Consider the following 20,125-nt stretch of genomic DNA (forward strand, 5'->3'; position numbering starts at 1 on the left):
TGAAGGCAGGCTCATGTTTTAACTGAAAGATAGAATGTAGAATAGATTGAAGGAGAAAAGTCATGAATGGCACCAAGGTTTATGGCTTGAGCCACAAGAAGGATAGAGTTGACATTTATAGAGATGGGAAAGACTATAAGAGAAAGAGTTTTGGAGAGTGGGAAACATCAGGAGTACAGTTTGGTACATATTAACTTTCATATGTCTTTTAATTATCCAAGTGGAAAGATCAAGTGGGCAGTCAAAAATGCCTATTTATATATGTACATTTATATGTCTATATACATCAAGTAGGCAGTTGGAAAATGCCTATTTTACCCATCTATCTACTTATCTATATCTATCATCTATCTAATTCTATCTATCATGATGAGACAAGATCAGATCTTCATGATAGATAGGCAGTTAGAGAAGAATAGAAGTGCATAGACTGAGCCTTGGGTCATTCCATTGTTTAAAGCTGGAAGAGAGGAAGAGGAACCAGAAATCGAAAATGCAAAGGAAAAGCTAGTAATAAAGAGGAAAATCAAGAGTGTTATACCCTGGAAGTAAAGAGAAGAATGTGCTTTAAGAAAGAGAGAGTGATTATTTTTTCACAAATACTGCAGACAGTAAAATGAAAGATTGAGAAATCATTACTGGATGAAGGATTTCAAGGGTTTATAATTATCATTTATTGAGCACCTACTATATACTGGGCATCATGCTGATTGGTCTTACAAGAGTAGTAGAGAAGAAAGAGGTGACTGCTGACTAATGTTAACAGATAATAATCATTCATTGAGTATCTACTGTAGGCCTGATATTTATTGGGAGTCTTACATATGCTATCTCATTTATTCTTTACCATAGCTTCATAAAGAATGGGTCAGAGACATAAGTTACCTGCCAAATATGGCCCAATTAGTAAGTAACAGAACTGGGATTCAAATCCAGTTCTATTTGATATCAAAGCTAGTGGTTTTTCTACTATCATTCCTCCTTAAGGAGTGCACATTTTCCTGGAATATCCTAAGGGGTGCTGGAGTATGAAAAGCTACCACATAAACATATTTTGGGGGAGTTCAGTTTTTTTCAAAGTTTTAAAAGAGTATATAAAAATAATTTTACAGCAAAAGGAATATTAATATGTAATAAAATGCAAACTTCTAAAATAAATGACAAAATATAGAGACAGTTCTCACTATGTTGCTCAGGCTGGAGTGCAGTGGGGCAATTGCAGCTCACTGTAACCTTGAATTCCTGGGCTCAAGTGATCCTCCCACTTCTACCTCCCAGGGTAGATAGGACTACAGGTACATGCCACCATGCCCAGCTAAGTTTTATTTTTATTTTTTAAGAGATGGGATCTTGCCATATTTCCCAGGCTGGCCTCAAACTCCTGGCCTCAACTAGGCTCAAGGCCTCCTTCCTTGACCTCCCAAAGATTTAGAATTGTAGACATGAGCCACCACACCCACCATGTAATACAATTTTTAAATTAATGTCTCACATACATGGGACTTGCTGCCTGAATCATTTTGTGTTATGTGGGATTTTCTCTTTTTTGGTGGATCAATTTGTGAATCCTTTACCTTGTCTTCTTTAGAATAGTTTATTTGCTGGTTTTTCTAGTTGAATTGTAAGTGCAGAAATAGCCTAGTTTTATAACAACATTTCAGAGCCAAAGTTCATAGTCTGGGGATCTGAGGAAGTCAGGGAATACCTACATACTCTACATTAAAAATTTGCAGTTATGGGCTTAGTAATTTTCATTATGAAGTATCAGCTTCTCAGACTGATAAAGAAGAAAAGAGAGAAGAATAAAATATACACAATAAAAAATGATAAAGGGAATATCACCACTGATCCCACAGAAATACAAACTACCATCAAGAGAATACTATAAACACCTCTATGCAAATAAATTAGAAAATCTAGAAGAAATGGATAAATTCCTGGGCACACACAACCTCCCAAGCCTAAACCAGGAAGAAGTCGAAACCCTGAGTAGACTAACATCAAGTTCTGAAACTGAGGAAGTAATTAATAGCCTACCAACCAAAAGAAGTCAAGGACCAGTTGGATTCACAGCCAAACTCTACCAGAGGTAGAAAGAGAAGCTGGTATCATTCCTTCTGAAACTATTCTAAACAATAAAAAAAGAGGGATGTCTCCCTAACTCATTTTATGAGGTCAGCATCATCCTGATACCAAAACCTAGCAGAGACACACAAAAAAAGAAAATTTCAGGCCAGTATCCCTGATGAACATCGATGTGAAAATCCTCAATAAAATACTGGCAAACTGAATCCAGCAGGACATCAAAAAGCTTATCCACCATGATCAAGTCTGCTTCATCCCTGGGATGCAAAGCTGGTTCAACATATGCACATCAATAAATGTAATCCATCACATAAACAGAACCAATGACAAAAACCACATGATTATCTCAATAGATGCAGAAAAGTTCTTTGATAAAATTCAACGTGTTTATGCTAAAAACTCTCAATAAATTAGGTATTGATGGAATGTATCTCAAAATAATAAGAGCTATTTATGACAAACCCACAGCCAATATCATACTGAATGGACAAAAACTGGAAGCATTCCCTTTGAAAACTAGCACAAGACAAAGATGTCCTCTCTCATTACTCCTATTCAACATAGTATTGGAAATTCTGGCTAGGGCAATCAGGCAAGAGAAATAAATAAAGGGTATTCAAAGAGGAAGAGAGGAAGTCAAATTGTCTCTGTTTGCAGATGACATGAAGGCATATTTAGAAAATCCTATTGTGGCCGGGCACGGTGGCTCAAGCCTGTAATCCCAGCACTTAGGGAGGCCGAGGCGGGTGGATCACGAGGTCAAGAGATCGAGACCATCCTGGTCAATATGGTGAAACCCCGTCTCTACTAAAAATACAAAAAATCAGCTGGGCATGGTGGCGCGTGCCTGTAATCCCAGCTACTCAGGAGGCTGAGGCAGGAGAATTGCCTGAACCCAGGAGGCGGAGGTTACGGTGAGCCAAGATCACGCCATTGCACTCCAGCCTGGGTAACGAGCGAAACTCCGTCTCAAAAAAAAAAAAAAGAAAAAAGAAAAAAAAGAAAATCCTATTGTCTCAGCCCCAAATCTTCTTAAGCTGATAAGCAACTTCAGCAGTCTCAGGATACAAAATCAGTGTGCAGAAATCACAAGCATTTCTATACACCAATAATAGCCAAATCATGAGTGAATCCTCATTCACAATTTCTACAAAGAGAATAAAATACCTAGGAGTACAACATACAAGAGACGTGAAGGTCCTCTTCAAGGAGAGCTACAAACCTCTGCTCAAGGAAATAAGAGAGGACACAAACAAATGAAAAAAACGTTCCATGCTCATGGATAGGAAGACTCAATATCTTGAAAATGGCCATACTACCCAAAGTAATGTATGGATTCGATTCTATCCCCATCAAGCTACCATTGACTATCTTCACAGAATTAGAAAAAACTACTTTAAAGTTCATATGGAACCAAAAAAGAGCCTGCATAGCCAAGACAGTCCTAAGCAAAAAGAACAAAGCTATAGGCAAAATGCTACCTGACTTCAAACTATACTACAAGGCTACAGTAATCAAAACAGCATGGTACTGGTACCAAAACAGAGATATAGACCAATGGAACAGAACAGAGGCCTCAGAAATAACATCACACATCTACAACCATCTGATCTTTGACAAACCTGACAAAAACAAGCAATTGGGAAAGGATTTCCTATTTAATAAAAGGTGTTGGGAAAACTGGATAGCCATATGCAGAAAGCTGAAACTGGACTCCTTCCTTATACCTTATACAAAAATTAACTCAAGATGGATTAAATACTTAGCCATAAGACCTAAAACCATAAATACCCTTGAAGAAAACCTAGGAAATAGCATTTAGGACATCGGCATGGGCAAAGACTTCATAACTAAAACACCAAAAGGAAAGGCAACAAAAGCCAAAATTGACAGATGATATCTAATTAAACTAAAGAGCTTCTGCATAGCAAAAGAAACTATCAGTAGAGCGAATGTGCAACTAAAGAATAGGAGACAATGTTTGCAATCTATCCATCTGACAAGGGCTGATATCCAGAATCTACAAATAACTTAAACAAATTTACAGGAAAAAAACAGCCCCATTAAAAAGTGGGTGAAAGATATGAACAGACACTTCACAAAAGAAGACATTTATGCAGCCAACAAACATATGAAAAAAAGCTCATCATCACTGGTCATTAGAAAAATGCAAATCAAAACCACACTGAGATACTATCTCACACCAGTTTGAATGGCAATCATTAAAAACTCAGGAAACAACAGATGTTGGAGAGGATGTGGAGAAATAGGAACACGCTGTTAGTGGCAGTGTAAGTTAGTTCAACCATTGTGGAAGACAGTGTGGTGATTCCTCAAGGACCTAGAAATAGAAATTCCATTTGACCCAGCAATCCCATTACTGGGTATATACCCAAAGGATTATAAATCATTCTGCTATAAAGACACCTGCACACATGTTTTTATTGTGGCACCGTTTACAATAGCAAAGACTTGGAACCAACCCAAATGCCCATGAATGATTGACTAGATAAAATGTGGCACATATATAACATGAAATACTATGCAGCCATAAAAGGGGTTGAGTTCATGTCCTTTTCAGGGACATGAATGAAGCTGGAAACCATCATTCTCCACAAACTAACACAAAAAGAGAAAACCAAACACTGCATGTTCTCACTCATAAGTGGGAGTTAAACAATGAGAACACATGGACACAGGGAGGGGAACATCACACACTGGGGCCTGTTGTGGGGTCAGGGGCTAGGGGAGGGATAGCATTAGGAGAAATACCTAATGTAGATGACAGGTTGATAGGTACAGCAAACCACCATGGGATGTGTATACTTACATAACAAACCTGCACATTCTGGTCATGTACTCGAGAGCCCCAGAGCTTAAAGTATAATAATAATAATAACAAAAAAAGAAAGTATCTATCAGCTTCTATGGGAATTCTTGAACTCCAAAAGACTCACAACCATAAGACAGACAAATAAGAGCTGGATATAACTCATAGATAAGAGAATATCAAGACTTGCACATAGCCTTTTCCATGGACATCTTTCAAAGGTCCAATTAGACCAGATTTAGAGAACAATCATGGTGACCAGACTTTAACGTCACCTAATGAAGGTTTGTTTGCCACTGCCTATGAAATCTGAGAGATGGGGTTTGGTCAATAAATATCACCAGGTCTCTAACACTTTGATGAACACTTTGGGACTCAGTATTTTAGATTCGGGTTAGTCAAGGAAATCTAGTGAATGTAGTCAGCCATAAGAGTTCCTCAAACCTGTAGAGTGAGTAATTGTTAATATATCAACTCAGAAAAGTTAAGATGGAAGACTCCTCTATCACTTTTGAAAAATATAAAGTAAATTAAATAGAGCTAAGCCAAATTCTCTAAGCCATTTTTTCTAAACAAGTGAGAAAATAGCACTCTACTTAGGACTTCTTAGTCTATTTCCCACACTCTGTTTGCCTGTAGTTTAGAGGTTACAGATTGGTGTTTATTAGCAGTGTTTTTAAAAAATCCACATGATTTGAATTTTTAAAAATTAGATGCCAATGCTTAGTAATCATGAGACCGCTTTTCCTCAATCTGGATTTCCAGTTTTTTTAAAAAAATTGGAAAATCTATCAAGATGGAGTCTGTTCTCGCTCATGGAAACACCACGCTTTACTCAGTTAAACCCATTCTTACTACTTCCTACAGTCCTACATAAGGCCTGGTAGCCTCTAGGCATTTTCAGTCTCAGCCTCTGCTGTACTCAGATGATTTTCAATGTGTCAAAACTCTTCAGGACAGGAGGATTCAGATAGCACTGTGATAGATAAAGTCGATTGTGGAGAATAATTTTGAGTATGTTTCTGAGCTATGCTTGTAGTGTTTTTCTTCCCAAATATTTCATCTGAATTCCAAATTACCTGGAAAAGGTTTCTGTTCTGAATATGGTGGCAGTAATCTTTCTGTTGTAAATTTATAGATTGTTATACTTTAGCATTCCAGTAAAACTACATTAGTACATGCCAACTGAGACAAAGGTAGCCATACTTAGTAAAATTATTAAGTATGTTTCAAAATCAACATGGTTAATTTCTTGCAAGTAATTAAGTTAATGTCAGTTTACCTCAACAGTGAGAGAATTTTTCCAGGAAGCTTTAACAAATAGATAAAATTAATTTTTAATTGATATATATTAAATATATTTAAAATATGTTAATTAAACCAATGAAACACCTGAACACACACACTTTATTGAGTCAACTCTTTCTTCATAGACAATGCAAAAAATTACAGACCTCTTAAGGGTTAATAATACACTTCAGATTTGGCAATATTCAAATGAGTGTGTTTTTGCATTGGTGATATTTGGGTTCATTGTGTTTGGCTTTTACAGCCAGACACTCATCGCTGGTTAAAGGCATATGGTCCTATGCCAAACAAAACAGAATTTTATAGCTTATGAAAATGCATCTTTGCCAATGATTAGTAGCAAATGCGTGGTCAAAGCACACTCTTTAAATGTAAATGTAAAAAGAATTGAAAATCGTTCTGAGAAGAGGTTACAGAATGACTTTTCTAGGCATTTTAAGGAAATGTAATATCCATGCGTTCAGTTTCTGTTGCTGCTTAATAAACTACCAGCAAACTTAAAACATCAGTTATTTATTTGCTCAAGAATCCATGATGGATTAAAGCCCAACAGGGACAGCTTGTCTATGATCCATGCAGTATTAATTGGAGGAAACATACCCTTGGGCTGGAGGATTCACTTCCAAGATACCACACTTGCACAGTTTAGAAGTTAGTGCTGCATCGTAGCTAGAAACAGAACAAGGATACTTGGATTCTCTCCTTGAGCTTCTTGCCCTGCTTGGGCTTCCTCAAAGCGTGGTGGCTGGATTCCAAGAATGTATGCTCTAAGAAGACTGGGTTCAAGCTACAAAGTTTCTTGTGACTGACTCTCAGGAGTCTCAGAATGTCCCTTCCATCACATTTTTGGTCAAGTAAGTCATTAGGTCTAGCCCAGGTTCAAGTGGATTAGAATCAGATTCTATCTCTCAATGGAAAATGCCCCAAAGAATTTATAACTGTCTTTCATCTACTGCAGTGGTGATCAATCTTTTGGCTTTCCAGGGCCACACTGGAATAAGAATTGTCTTAAGCCACACATAAAATACATTAACACTAATGACAGCTGATGAGAAAAACAAATCACAAAAAATATCTAATAATGTTTTAAGAAAGTTCATGAATCCATGTTGGTCTGCATTCAAAGCTGTCCTGGGCCACATGCAGCCTGCAGGTCACATGTTGGACATGCTTAATCTACTGCATCATGTCTAAGATATCAGTATTGCCAGATAATATTGTACTAAGTAAAGTTTCTATTCAGGGAGGCCATGTACTCTTTTAAAAAGCTCCTGAAAGCCAGACTATCTCTCAAGCTCCCACTGCGGGTAAGTCTGAGTCCACATGATTCCGTCACATAAGGTCAATTTTCTTTAGCTTAGAGTTGTTCAAAGTGAGGCCTTGGGGTACTGGTTCACTAATGTGGTGTGTCTGCAAGTGAATAATACTGCATATTGAAAACTCAGATATGTGACAGTTTGGCATCATTTGTGATAAGCTAAAATTTTTATTAAGAATGAAAAATCAAGAAAACAAAACAATTCATCATTCTTTTAACTCACACTGTCTCTGCCCTTTAAGGCTGAGTCCGCTGGCCCCTTCTCTGTGGAAGTGGTTATGAATTCCATGCCTAACATTATCTTGTGTTTAAGGGGAAGTGTGGACTAAAGGGTAAGAACTTAAGCTCTAGGATTAGATAAACTTGGTTTCCAAACCTGGTTTTGATACTTTGAAGCTGGTGACTTTGGTTGAGTTACTAAAGCTTTCTGTTTCCTCATCTATAAAATGGGTCTGAAAATAATGCCTCATAGGAATAGCATGAGATGATTAACATAAAGCACTGAGAATGCCTGGCACTTTGAAGAACTCAAGACATATTAAAGATTATTGTAATTATTATATTCTTGATTACCTCCCAAAGATTTAACTATAGGCTAACATGCGTTAGATATTGGAGCTTAATATCTATCAATATGTGTAGTCACAGTGAAAGCATAAACACCTTTCTTTTTAAAAATATATTATTGGTAGCTTAGACAACTGGTATTTTGTTCAACTGGTTGTAACAACTGGTTCAGTTGTTAAATAAAGGTCTCTAGTATATTTTCATGGAAAGCAGATAACATCATGGGGTCTCAGACAGTTGTTGAAGAAGTTGGGATAAAGTGGATAGTCTAGAGTTTATGTCCCAGTTTTGTTCTAGTTGTGTGACATTGGGGAAGTTTTCAGAGAATCAGTTTCCCCATCTATATGAATGTGACTATTAATACCCACTTTGCAGTACTGCTAGAAGAATTAAATGAAGCAAATTACACAGAAGGACCTGACATGTAGCACCCACCAACAATCGACTTAGTGGCTTTACCATTATTATTAAACTGATCAAAATAACTAGATTATTCAAACTAAGTTTCAACTTGATTTTGCGCTTTATGTCCATAAACTGAGAACAGGGACTTTTCTCTCTCTTGTCATGGAAACTGATTCTAGCATATTCCTTTTCTTCTGTTTCCTAACTTCTCTTCCCTTCTTTCTCTTCTTTTCCTTACTCCTTACGTTTTGTAGTTCAAATTGTACTTCCCTTATTATAGCTTTTGTTCATTCTTTTCTCTTTGGTGGTGTTTGGGCTTTTCTTTCTTTCTTTTTTTTTTTTTTTTGGTATTTATTTCTAAAAGTTATTTACATAGTAAGAAAATTGCATTTTATGATATAAATTGTAAATATTTTCCTGGTCTATAATTTGCCTTTTGGTTATTTCACGGCGTTATTTTTGTTTTGTTTTTGCCATGCAGAAACAAATATTTGAGTTTTTTGTAGTCAAATTGTTGACCTATTTTATGGCTCCTGGGTATTATATCACAGTTATAAAGACTTTTCCCATGTAAACATTATTTAAAAATTGATATTATCTAGTACTTTAATAGATTAACAATTACCTATAATATTTATCTATCTGTTTATGTGCTAATATAAAACCATTCTAATTCTTTTCCTGTGTAACATAATTGATGGTTGGTTGAGTGCTTAGCCCTCATTCTCATTGTTTATCATAGTCTATTCAATTATTCTTGCTTATTAATTTTCCACATAAACTTCAAAGTTATTTGTTTGGCTCAAAAATTATGTTGATTTATTTATTGGACTTACATAGGAACTTATGTGTCAACCAGAATTAACACATTTTTCATCCTGAGTCTTCCTCTACATGTGTTGTATGCCCTTCCACTTATTTTCAGTTTCCTTTCATGTCCCTCAGTAGCATTTTCATGCTGCCAATTGATTTTAACTTTACTTAAATCCATTTCCAGTTCCTTCATGTTTCTGGTGCTATTGTAAAGGAGTTTTTGCTTCAGTTACACTTTCCAATGGACTTTTATGCATTACCTATTATCCTTTATGATATCTTTACCATATAAAGTTGTATTTTTTTATATAATTAAAATTTGCCAAGCTGTTTATGGTTTCTGCTTTTTCATCTTGCTTGAATGCAAAGAGAGCAAATTATGGCGATAATATTTACCCTCGATATATCCCTTTTCTCCTTTGCCAAGCACAGTGGGTAAGCTCTGTTTACGTTGCTTAACAGCATAATCCTGTCTTCTGTGATGATTAGTCCATTAAGTCAGGGTTATTTCATAAACCATGCTCTAAAAGTCACCATAGGCCGGACTCGGTGGCTCAAGCCTGTAATCCCAGCACTTTGGGAGGCCGAGGCAGGTGGATCATGAGGTCGAGAGATCGAGACCATCCTGGTCAACATGGTGAAACCCTGTCTCTACTAAAAATACAAAAAATTAGCTGGGCATGGTGGTGAGTGCCTGTAATCCCAGCTACTCAGGAGGCTGAGGCAGGAGAATTGCCTGAACCCAGGAGGCGGAGGTTGCGGTGAGCCGAGATCGCGCCATTGCACTCCAGCCTGGGTAACAAGAGCGAAACTCCGTCTCAAAAAAATAAAATAAAATAAAGTCACCATAAATAAAGCTTACAGAGTTTGGGAGAAATCATATCTCATCATGCTAATTCTCTTCTCAAACCTCCATCACTTGCACATATAAATGGCTATAAAAACACTCTTGGTGCATCCAGACCTTCTTCCATTCTGGTGATTTCTTACTGCAAGCACCTGTAGCTCAGCTCGAGGGCTTTCTCTGCTATAGGAGTGTGCTCAGCCCATGTGTAGAAAGGCTGCAAGTGCTGAGCATCTCTTAACTGATGGAATTGGTTGATATTTATCCTTTTGTTTGTTTGTTTGTTTTAGACAGCTTTGAGACAGGTGGTACACCATCTCCCAGATGTCCCCAAGTCTCAGTTCCAGTTGCTAACAATGATAATTTGTTCATGAATTTATTGGCTTCCTTCCCTTCAGTGCCTCACTTCACTAAATATATTTTCCTCTGTGCCTCCTGGTTCACCTTCTTAACAAATTTCTTGCACTCAAATCTTTATCTCTGGATCTGTTTCTTGGGAAATGTAAACTAAGACAAAGTCATTTTATAATCTTTTCCCACCTGGTTCTCACCATTAAACATCCTGAACTTCCTACCATGAATTCATCTTTCATTGCCCAAAGACATAATGCTCTGACATTTTATATCCAACAGCCTTTCCCTCTGCTGGAATGCCTTTCCATGCTTTTACATCTAACTACTCTGCTTTTGAGACTTGAGTCAAATGCCTCTCTGAAGCAAGTTGTCTTCCCAGACTAGGTCAGATACACATTTTTCTGTGTTCCCATGCAAGGTCTGTATATTTCCATTGTGGTAGACTATTTCCAAAGATGGTCACAATAATCTCTCTAATTCCCTACAACCTTTTTCAATGTGACTTTGCAGCTTCTCTCATTAAAAAGTAGCATGTGTTTCTCCTCCCCTTGCATCTTAGCTGCACTATGACTGGCTTTGACTGCAGAATGTAGCAGAGATGTCCCTAGGACATAAAAGAGGTCTTGTAGTTTCTATTTTTACTCTCTTAGAAGCCAGTCATCCTGTAAAAAAAACCTGGACTACTCTGCAGAATAATGAAACCACATGCAGAGGGTGTCCTGGTGATGTAGACACAAGGTTATTTGGACAACAGCTAGTACCAAGGTCTGGGACATGCAAATGGGGCTATGTTGGATGCTCAGACAAGTTGATCTGCAGCAAGCACCATGTGGAGTAGAAAAGGTCAATCCCTAGCAGCCTCTACCTGAATCATGAACAATCCAATAGTTGTTGTTTCAAGCCATTGGGTTTTGGGCTGGCTTTTACACAGGAATAGATAACTACAACATTTATTGCAGTACTTACCATTAAATACTATAATTGCTTCTTTCTTTCTCACTTAGACTGTGAGCTATTTATAAATGGAGGGAGAATACTTTCATCTTAATGACTGCAGCACCTGACACACAAAATGCTTTACAAATGATGAACCCATGAAAAAATGGGGATTCCTTGAGTTCATGGAGAAGCCTTGTCACCCTCGGGATTGTTTTAAGGAAATAGGAGCCAAGAAACAAAAGACATTAGAAAATGAATACCAAAGGCAAGAGTAAAATGAAGATTCAGAACAGTTGAAAGAGATTTCCAAACTTTTAGTTTGTGAATTCTCCTAGTAATTGGTGAGAATATTGACCCTATTTCAATCCGGGGGTAGCCTAGGTGAGCCCTGCAGACACTGGTACTTTGTCAGCAGCTGTCAGCAACTGCCACTGTTCACAATTAAACTACCAATCATTCATGGCCCTCATTCTCTAGAAGTTGTTTATATCACAGCAGAAGAGTAGCTGTACCAGCATGTGGCAGGCTTCAAGAGGATATAGAAAGGTGGGGAGAACAGAAGTTCAGCTTAAATGGTTCTAAAACTGGAAATCATATCCATAATGTGGATTAATCCTTTCTCCCAGTATCTGCTGAGCACCACCTCAGGCACAGCACTGCCTCTCATTGTCTGCAATGAAGCCTCACTGAATTGAGAGAAGTTTCTCAAAAGTCATATGACCTGTGGTGCCTCACAGCTTCCTGGTGTGCTTCATGACCTTTCTTATGTCTTTTGCTAGCAACTGCTACATTCATCTCTGGGGTTCCTTTCCTGTCTTTTCTTCATTTGGTCCCCAGGAATAAGCTCTTTGTTTTATCTACCATTATAATGTCTCAAGGTTCAATTTGAGTCTTCCCTGCTCTGAGAAGCTGTCACTGACTACCCCAACCTGTGATTGTCCTAGAATGTACTGAGAAAGGAACTGGCTTTGGAACAATGTGGATTTGGGTTCAAATCCTGGCCATGCTGATTGTAATTCTGCAGAAGTTCCCTTGTGATTTATCTTTCCTAATCTGTATAATGGGCAGGATACTACCACTTGAAGGGGCTGTCGTGAAGGTACAGGAGATGTCTACGTAAAGTGCTTAGTCCTTCCTGATACATAGCAGAACTTTGATATTCATTATTATTTTTGCTCTTTTCCAACTTCTAGTACTAATATCTATACCACTCATTTGTCCTCAAGTTATGTCTTCTTTATGACAGCTCTTGTCCTTGCACTAGCATTTAACTTTGATGTTCTTATTTTAATGTTGATATAAGCTTTCTCCTAACAGATATATTATAAACTTTCTATTTATCTTTATATGCCTTAAGAATAACAGATGCTTAATAAATATTGGTGGAAAAAAAAGCAACAACCTGTTAAGGCTCATTATCTATACCTGGTAATATGACAACATTCAGGTCAAGAACTCAATAAACCTGGAATTAGAGTAACTCTAATCCCCAAACATTTTTGTTTCCAGGAAAGGAATGATTAGGGAAAGCTTTACAATTTTTTTTTTCATCCTGCAGGTTTAGTTTACTAGAAAAAAATGGAGACCCCATACTCTTAAGAAACTATTTCTGGGAAAGTGCAATGGAGACACAAGGTCTACTTTCCTTGGATTTGGTTTTCCTAATAAAAATTTATGGCCAGGTCAGAAATAATTGCTGGGAATTAAAAAACAATAATGTGGATAATAGTTGCAAGTAATTATATAGAATTAAGTATAGAATAGGAAATTCCTATTCATGAGAAAAAATTTTAATTCAATAAAAATTATAAAAAATACCAAGTTTATAGATGAAGACATTAAGCACCCATCTCTCTGTAGTGTAGATATGCTCATGAGGAGGGAGAACAAATCCTCTGGTACAATAGTGTTCTATTAGAAGTAAAAGGGAGGAGGCCATGTTAGGAATAAACAAGTAAATGGACTTAATCAGTGATGAAAAACAATTTTTTTTCATCCTCCGGGCATGTGAAGTTTAAAGAAAATAAAAGGGGGAAAATAGTCAATCTCCATAAATGCTCCAGAAAGGAAATCTAGAAGATTGCTAGAATGGAAAGGCTCTGGTCCTTGCCAGCCTTGAGATTGGGGCAGCTAGCCGGCATGCTGGAGCAGGGATGGCAGACTGCATTGGACCAGAGGGAAGGAGGACTCCTGAGCACTGCCTAACAGTAATTTGCATATTGTTTGTTATGCTAGGGAACCCTTTGTCAACAGAATCTTGTAGGGTCCCCTGATATAAAAGAGATAACCATGTCGCTGTGTGGTTGCAAATAAATGGGAATGGAAAGGGTGTGAGGATCTTTGGAGGGTCTGGTAGGATCTTAGATGCTGCACCAGAGGACCTTAAGCCAGGCAGAGTGTGTCTGGGAGACCAGCAGCCCAGGATTCTGTAAGCCTTTGCAGACTGCTTCTATCAACAGGCAAGGCTTTTAGTCCAGACCTAGTTTTTAAAAGGGCCCCAAGGATCAAAACTAGTGGCCAAGGAACATGAGAGCAAAGACAACTTTATTACCATCATGGAGGAGAAAATAAGCTCTTGTTTACCCAATTACACTATGATCTCAGCCAAGTTTTTTGTTTTTTTGAATATTTTTTTAAGCCATAATTGGAGCTCTTAATGAAGGCCAGTTGTAGCTTAGTGACACCTAAGTATGTCTGAGCCAACAGGCTCTGGATGGCCTTCAGAAGGGCATCAGTAGCCCTGACATTTTCGACTACTCTTAGGAAAGCCACAGGGTCCAAGGATAGTTACAGTCTTGCAGCGGCACTTCATAATGAACCTTTAAGAATCCAGGGTTTTGGCCGGGCGCGGTGGCTCAAGTCTAATCCCAGCACTGTGGGAGGCTGAGGCGGGTGGATCACGAGGTCAAGAGATCAAGACCATCCTGGTCAACATGGTGAAACCCCGTCTCTACTAAAAATACAAAAATTAGCTGGGCATGGTGGCACGTGCCTGTAATCCCAGCTACTCAGGAGGCTGAGGCAGGAGAATTGCCTGAACCCAGGAGGCGGAGGTTGCGGTGAGCCGAGATCGCGCCATTGCACTCCAGCCTGGGTAACAAGAGCGAAAACTCCGTCTAAAAAAAAAAAAAAGAATCCAGAGTTTTATCATTACTCAGGACTGGTTGTAACTGTCTAAGCTTCTAATCTCATACCTAGAATGTGATTATTAAACCAAGATAAAATAAATAAAAGGAAGAAAAGTTACAAAGGCATCGCTTCCCAGATACCCCTCAGGGTTAGAATAATCAAAAGGATGAGTAGGTAAATAGCCTGTGAGTTACAGGCATTCCAGAGGCAAGGACCATTTTGAATAGTGGCCTGAATGGACAATTAGTGATGCATAAGGGGTGGATATTACTGCAGTTTCCTTCACACAACTGACAAGAGTTAAGCACCTTCTTTTTACATTGCTCCAGGTTTCAGATCCTCAGCTGGGACAGGCCAATTCTGAGTTCTGAGGTTTCTGATACACACTTCCCAGGGTTGGACAATGCCTTTTGTTAAGAAGGGAATGCTTTTGGGGACCACAGCCTGTTTACACACAACTCAGGCTCCAGAGCTTCTTTAGCCTCTTCCAATTGCACACATGAATGTAATTCACTGAGTGGAGGACTGGCCCCAGCCAGACCCACCTGTTCTGTGATCTTAGAACAATCTGCCTTTCCTGTGGGTGGATACCGGCTCTCTGGATGATCAAATGATAGAATATTGCATGGGGCTCCCAGTGCCACTTCTCTTTCCCAATAGGAGGCTACCTGTTTGACTACTTGGGCTTGCTCCTGAGGCAGTTGAGCTCACCACTGCTGCTCAGAACAGAGTGACATGGGGTGTCCTGTGGGCAGTGGGGAACTGCCTTACAGAAGGACCTAGCAGACCCAGGCTCTCTCTTAAAATAAGCTGATGACTTTCCTTGAGTTCCTCCTGCCTAGTATACTCTGCAAACATCCTGCTGCAACAGGAGCAAAAAAAAAAAAAAGTGTCAAGTTGGAAAATATTTACAAGTCTGTTTCAAAGATGCTGTTCTGTTTTCTGAGTGCAGTGTGTCACAATGAGCCGTGCTTTCTGAACTATTTTGGAAAAGATTGTCTGTGACGTCACATTTCAAAGAACTACTGTGGCCTCAAATCAAGCAGTGAGCTATAACAATGCTCCATTAAACACCAATAATAACTCGTCTTTCAAACAGAGATGCACTTCTCATGGACCTGGGAAGAATGCCATCTCCACCACATAATGTCAGCAAAATGTGCTTTCACCTCCTCTTTTTCTTCTGAAGCATGATGGTTGTTACAGGTCTCTTGGACTAAACTATATGCAGAGTTGGAGCCATCATAATTCTTCCCTCCCACAAAATGCTTGAGACAAAAGTCCAGTATGTACATTTTTATTTTAGGGAGCCTAAAGCTGTGTCTCTGTGTAATCTCTTTTGCATACAGAAGAAATTTTCTCCTTAATCCACACCTAAACTTTTTGGTAGCCAAGCACTTTCTATTAGCAGAATCAACAGTCAAAACACCTAAAAACACTTCATAAGTGGATCTTTAAATTAGGACAGCCCCAAATATTTTCACAAAGAAATACTGAAACGTTCAAGTAATTCAGAGAAGAGTGGGGGAGAGTGATTCTTACCTGGGCTTCTTTCACTATCCCATTCTTGGTGCAGTTTCTGCGTTGTGAGCCATTGCTCTGTTTCTTGTGATTGTGAAGTTTCCCATTGCAAACAGTACCACCTCCAGGGTTAGCCATGGGTGTGAGGTGACAGAGCTCGGGACAGGTTTTCCTTCAAAGGTCTCTGCAAGCTTTAGTTTTCAGTCTGTGAGGGGATGGGATAAAGCTCTTTTGGGGCTGAGTCCTTAAAGGAATCTTACCAATCAGGCTTTTCCAGAAGAAGAGCAACAAGCTATCTTTTTGCCAGATCGTTGAAACTAAAACAAATGGTTACCTTTATACTTCTCAACTCTAGTCACAATGTGAAATCCATGGCAGCAAACGTGCTTCCAAAGCTATAAAGGAGATTGTCCATGCTGGCTCCTTCTGGGGACTGAGGGAACCTGGGGACTGAGCAACTCAGTGGCAAAGTGTGAGGAGGCGGGCTGGGAGGTGGAGAGTCTTTTAAAGACACACGCACACAGCACACTCACAGAGTCTTCTAAGTACACTGAGTTCTGAGTTAACCTCTTTTTCCCAACCCCTCCCTCCTGCAAGTAGTTGTTATTTTTGGTTGTAAATCAAGCTCAAAAGTTAATATTTCTTTTTGCTATAAAATAACATTCAGAGGTGGTTGCCAGGGGCTGGAGGGATGAGGGAAAGGGAAGTTACTGTTTAATGGGTACAGAGATTCAGTTGGAGCAGATGAAAAAGTTATAATGATGAATCACTGCACAGCATTGTGAATGTACTTGATGCCACTAAACTGTATACTTAAAAATGATTAAAATTGTAAGTTTCATGTGATGTATGTATTTCCATAATTTAAAAAAGAGTTAAAAAGATATTTAAAAATGAGTTTAAAAGATTTTTTAAAACCCGACATTCAAAACCCACCTATATTAAAATCAGTACTGTAATAAGGGGATATCAACCCATCAAGAATTCCAGTAAAACAGAAACTGGGGAGACAATATTTGGTGACTGTGTTATCTTTGTCTCGTGACCTTGGGGGAGGCATTTATCCACTTTATGCATCAGTTTTTCCACCTATAAAATATCTGCTGAGGTAGAACAAAAATCATGATGTAGCTTGGTTTCTTACCAATGCAGGTGTGAGGTAGGTGGTGACTGCAGGGTCCCAGTCCTGAAACTCAGTAACTCTTATTCTCTCAATGCATGAATCTTCAAAGCTCTGTTTCTTCCTGTCGTCATCAAATGGCATGGTAACATGATTTGTTGGAGAGTCATTACAACCTGTTGAGTCTTCTGAAGCCTACCCTTGTGGTTTTCCTGAGTCAAGATTTCTTTAGCATCAGACTCTAAGAAACTGATTTATTGGTGCAGCAGAGAAAAACAAACAAACACATACACAAAAATGAAAAGACAGAAATGGCCTCTGTTGCCAGAGCCTAATGTCTTGTACCTCAGCTCCTTTGTACCGGGTTCAGTTCAACTTCAGGATTATGTGGGTTTGGAGGTGGACATGCTAACGCGTCTCCTGACCATGACTTGCATGCAAGGGTACCTGCCTTTCCCATTTCAAGGAATGCTGGAGGAATAAGATAAGTCCTGAGGCCAAAGGAAGAGGTGGAATTAACGCCAAGTGTGTCCAGCCCAGTTGTGTCTTGAGTTAAAAAACTGTATCATGTTTCTCCCAACGTTTATCATCAAGTAGAAATAGATTTTCACTGGTCTCTCTCTTTCATAGCTGTTTCACTGGGCTTTGGGGGCTAAACTCTTGCAGGTTTATTTTCTTCTAAAATTTAGGAAATGGAGAGATGAAAAGTTAGAGGGGAGCACTACTGTTGGCCCGACTGCCTCACATTCCTTAGAAAGACAAGTTGAAGAGAGGGTGTCATTTTCACTGAGCTCTATTGCCCTGTGCAAAGCATTTTTTTAAATAAAGATTTTGAAATAAAACTAACTTTTTAACATTAGTTGTTTCTTTACTTTCTGCTTTTCTTCTTCTCCGTCTCTTTCCTCTTTTCATATTTTCCCATTTCTCTTTCCTCCTCCATGCTCTTCTTCTTTTTTAAATTTTCTTTTTACAGGGACAAAAGGCATATATAAAAAATTCTCAAAACATAGATGAATTCTGCTTCTCCTTTTCCTTCCCCTAGTTCTAATTGCTAAGGTAAGATAATCACATATAGATTTCCGAGAAATAACTACTACATGCTCTCACTCTTGAAACTTTTCTACTTTACTTACCGTATTGGAATATGTGCATTATGTGCACACAATTATGTTAACACACCAACCATTTGGCATCACGTACTGCTGGTATATATAATCAGTGGTGACTCATTGCTTCATACCGTCTCCAGTTAAAATAAGTGAGGAGTTCTGTTTAGGTTTAAGGTTTGGATCAATACTAAAACACAGACTCAATATTGAGCAAGATCTGGCATCTCTGAACAACTAAATGCATTTTGGATCAACTAATAACCTCAACAAATGTTTGATTAAGTACTATGTATTTGCTAAGTCCTGGATATCACAAGGAATAAAACATACATAGTCTCCACCTTCATAGAGATAAGACTTAACAGCACCCACGTGCCCTTCTACTTAGGATATCTTATTATTAAAGGTAAAAATAAATCTTCCCATTAGTACATTAAAGGTGAAGATAAAATTAGCAATGGCCTTGTAGTGTTCTCCAGGGTAACAGTTTTGCCCAGATGCCAGATTCTCAGCTTCTCTCTTGATGAAGCAGCTGAAAAGGGAGATAACAGAATGGGGATAGGCAAGAAAGCGAAGGTCAGAGGCTTGGCAATGTGTTGTGAAGAAGCCCTTGGAACAGCTTGGGGATAGAAGTTGGCAAAAAAGGGAAGATAACGAGCAGAATGAACTCTCAGAATTGTACAGTGTGCAGAAATCTGTTGGTTCTCAGTGACTCAATCTTCACTCATGTAATGGAGAGTGATGTTCATGCAAAACTAAATTTTCAAAAGGTTAAGTGACTTATCCAAAGCCACAGAATAATAGTTGGTAGAAGTGGGTCACGAACTCTAAGAATGTCTGGGTTTAAGTAAATGCCCTTTCCCTTACACCATGACTCCTCTCCTTAAGCTGTTGACTTGAGAACCATCAACCACCAAGAAAAGAAATAATGGAATCTGTTATTATTTGGGAGATATCATTGGATTGACCAAATAATGAGTAAAAATGCTTTTATTTGCCTTTTTGATCTATTAAAAATTTGCAATATATTAAATAGGTACAAATAACTAATGAGATATCACTATCTACTAATAAGCCTACATGGAAGCACTTAAATTTCCCAAAGAGTTCAGTATGGAAAAAATCTCATTGTAGAGACAATTCATTTCCAAAGATTTTCTCATAAATAGTTTGTAAACATGATAACCTAGGAAGGCCAGCTATGTGTGACCTAATATTAAATTTGAACTGACCAAAAAGTCATGAAAATTATCTAAGAAAATTCAGAAAGTGATCATGCCAATTTGTCTGATATCAGGTAGAAATAATAACTCTTAAGATCAAGTTAATTTTCACATTTTTGAGTTTTGCTCACTGTTGAGATTGGAAAAGTCATGCATAGTACATATTTAACTTCACATATCTTTGCCCTGAAATAGGTGATACTGACACAGTCAGTCCCTCATTCATATCCTTTTGGCTTAGCCTGGAGGTCCATGATACATGGTGTCAGCTGTTTTCTGTGTCTCTATGCCCAAGCAGGTTCTCTGACCATCGGGGGTCTCTGCTTGTTCAGTATGGGCCAGGCGTGCCGAGAAATTCACATCCTTGAGAGCAATGCTCATCCTACAAGGGACAGAAGATGGTGGATAAATACCCCGTGTTATTTTCTTCTTTCTGAGACAATTCCTCACAGCCTCTGTAGAGTTCTCAATGGGACTGTGGCTGTGTTGCCCTCAGTAGTAACCCTCTTATAAAAACACCCATTATTAAGTTTTTCTCCTTTCCTTGTTTGACTTATCCA

At 38.5% G+C, this 20,125-nt stretch overlaps 2 protein-coding genes across 2 annotated transcripts in view; one reads left to right on the forward strand and one right to left on the reverse strand.

Annotated features, from left to right (window-relative positions):
* The window catches only part of SPTLC3 (serine palmitoyltransferase long chain base subunit 3), a 158,440-nt gene extending 141,895 nt beyond the window's left edge, over nt 1-16,545 (reverse strand). Inside the window, exon 1 of the mRNA XM_003933197.4 lies at nt 16,135-16,545. Coding sequence (XP_003933246.1) covers nt 16,135-16,251 — 117 coding nt within the window. The 5' untranslated portion in view covers nt 16,252-16,545. The remainder of the gene's footprint in view (nt 1-16,134) is intronic.
* The window catches only part of LOC120367937 (uncharacterized), a 769,718-nt gene that overhangs the window by 92,268 nt on the left and 657,325 nt on the right, over nt 1-20,125 (forward strand). The window lies entirely within an intron of this gene.

Source organism: Saimiri boliviensis, chromosome 9, assembly GCF_048565385.1.
Source record: "Saimiri boliviensis isolate mSaiBol1 chromosome 9, mSaiBol1.pri, whole genome shotgun sequence".
In the NCBI taxonomy this organism is placed as follows: domain Eukaryota; kingdom Metazoa; phylum Chordata; class Mammalia; order Primates; family Cebidae; genus Saimiri; species Saimiri boliviensis.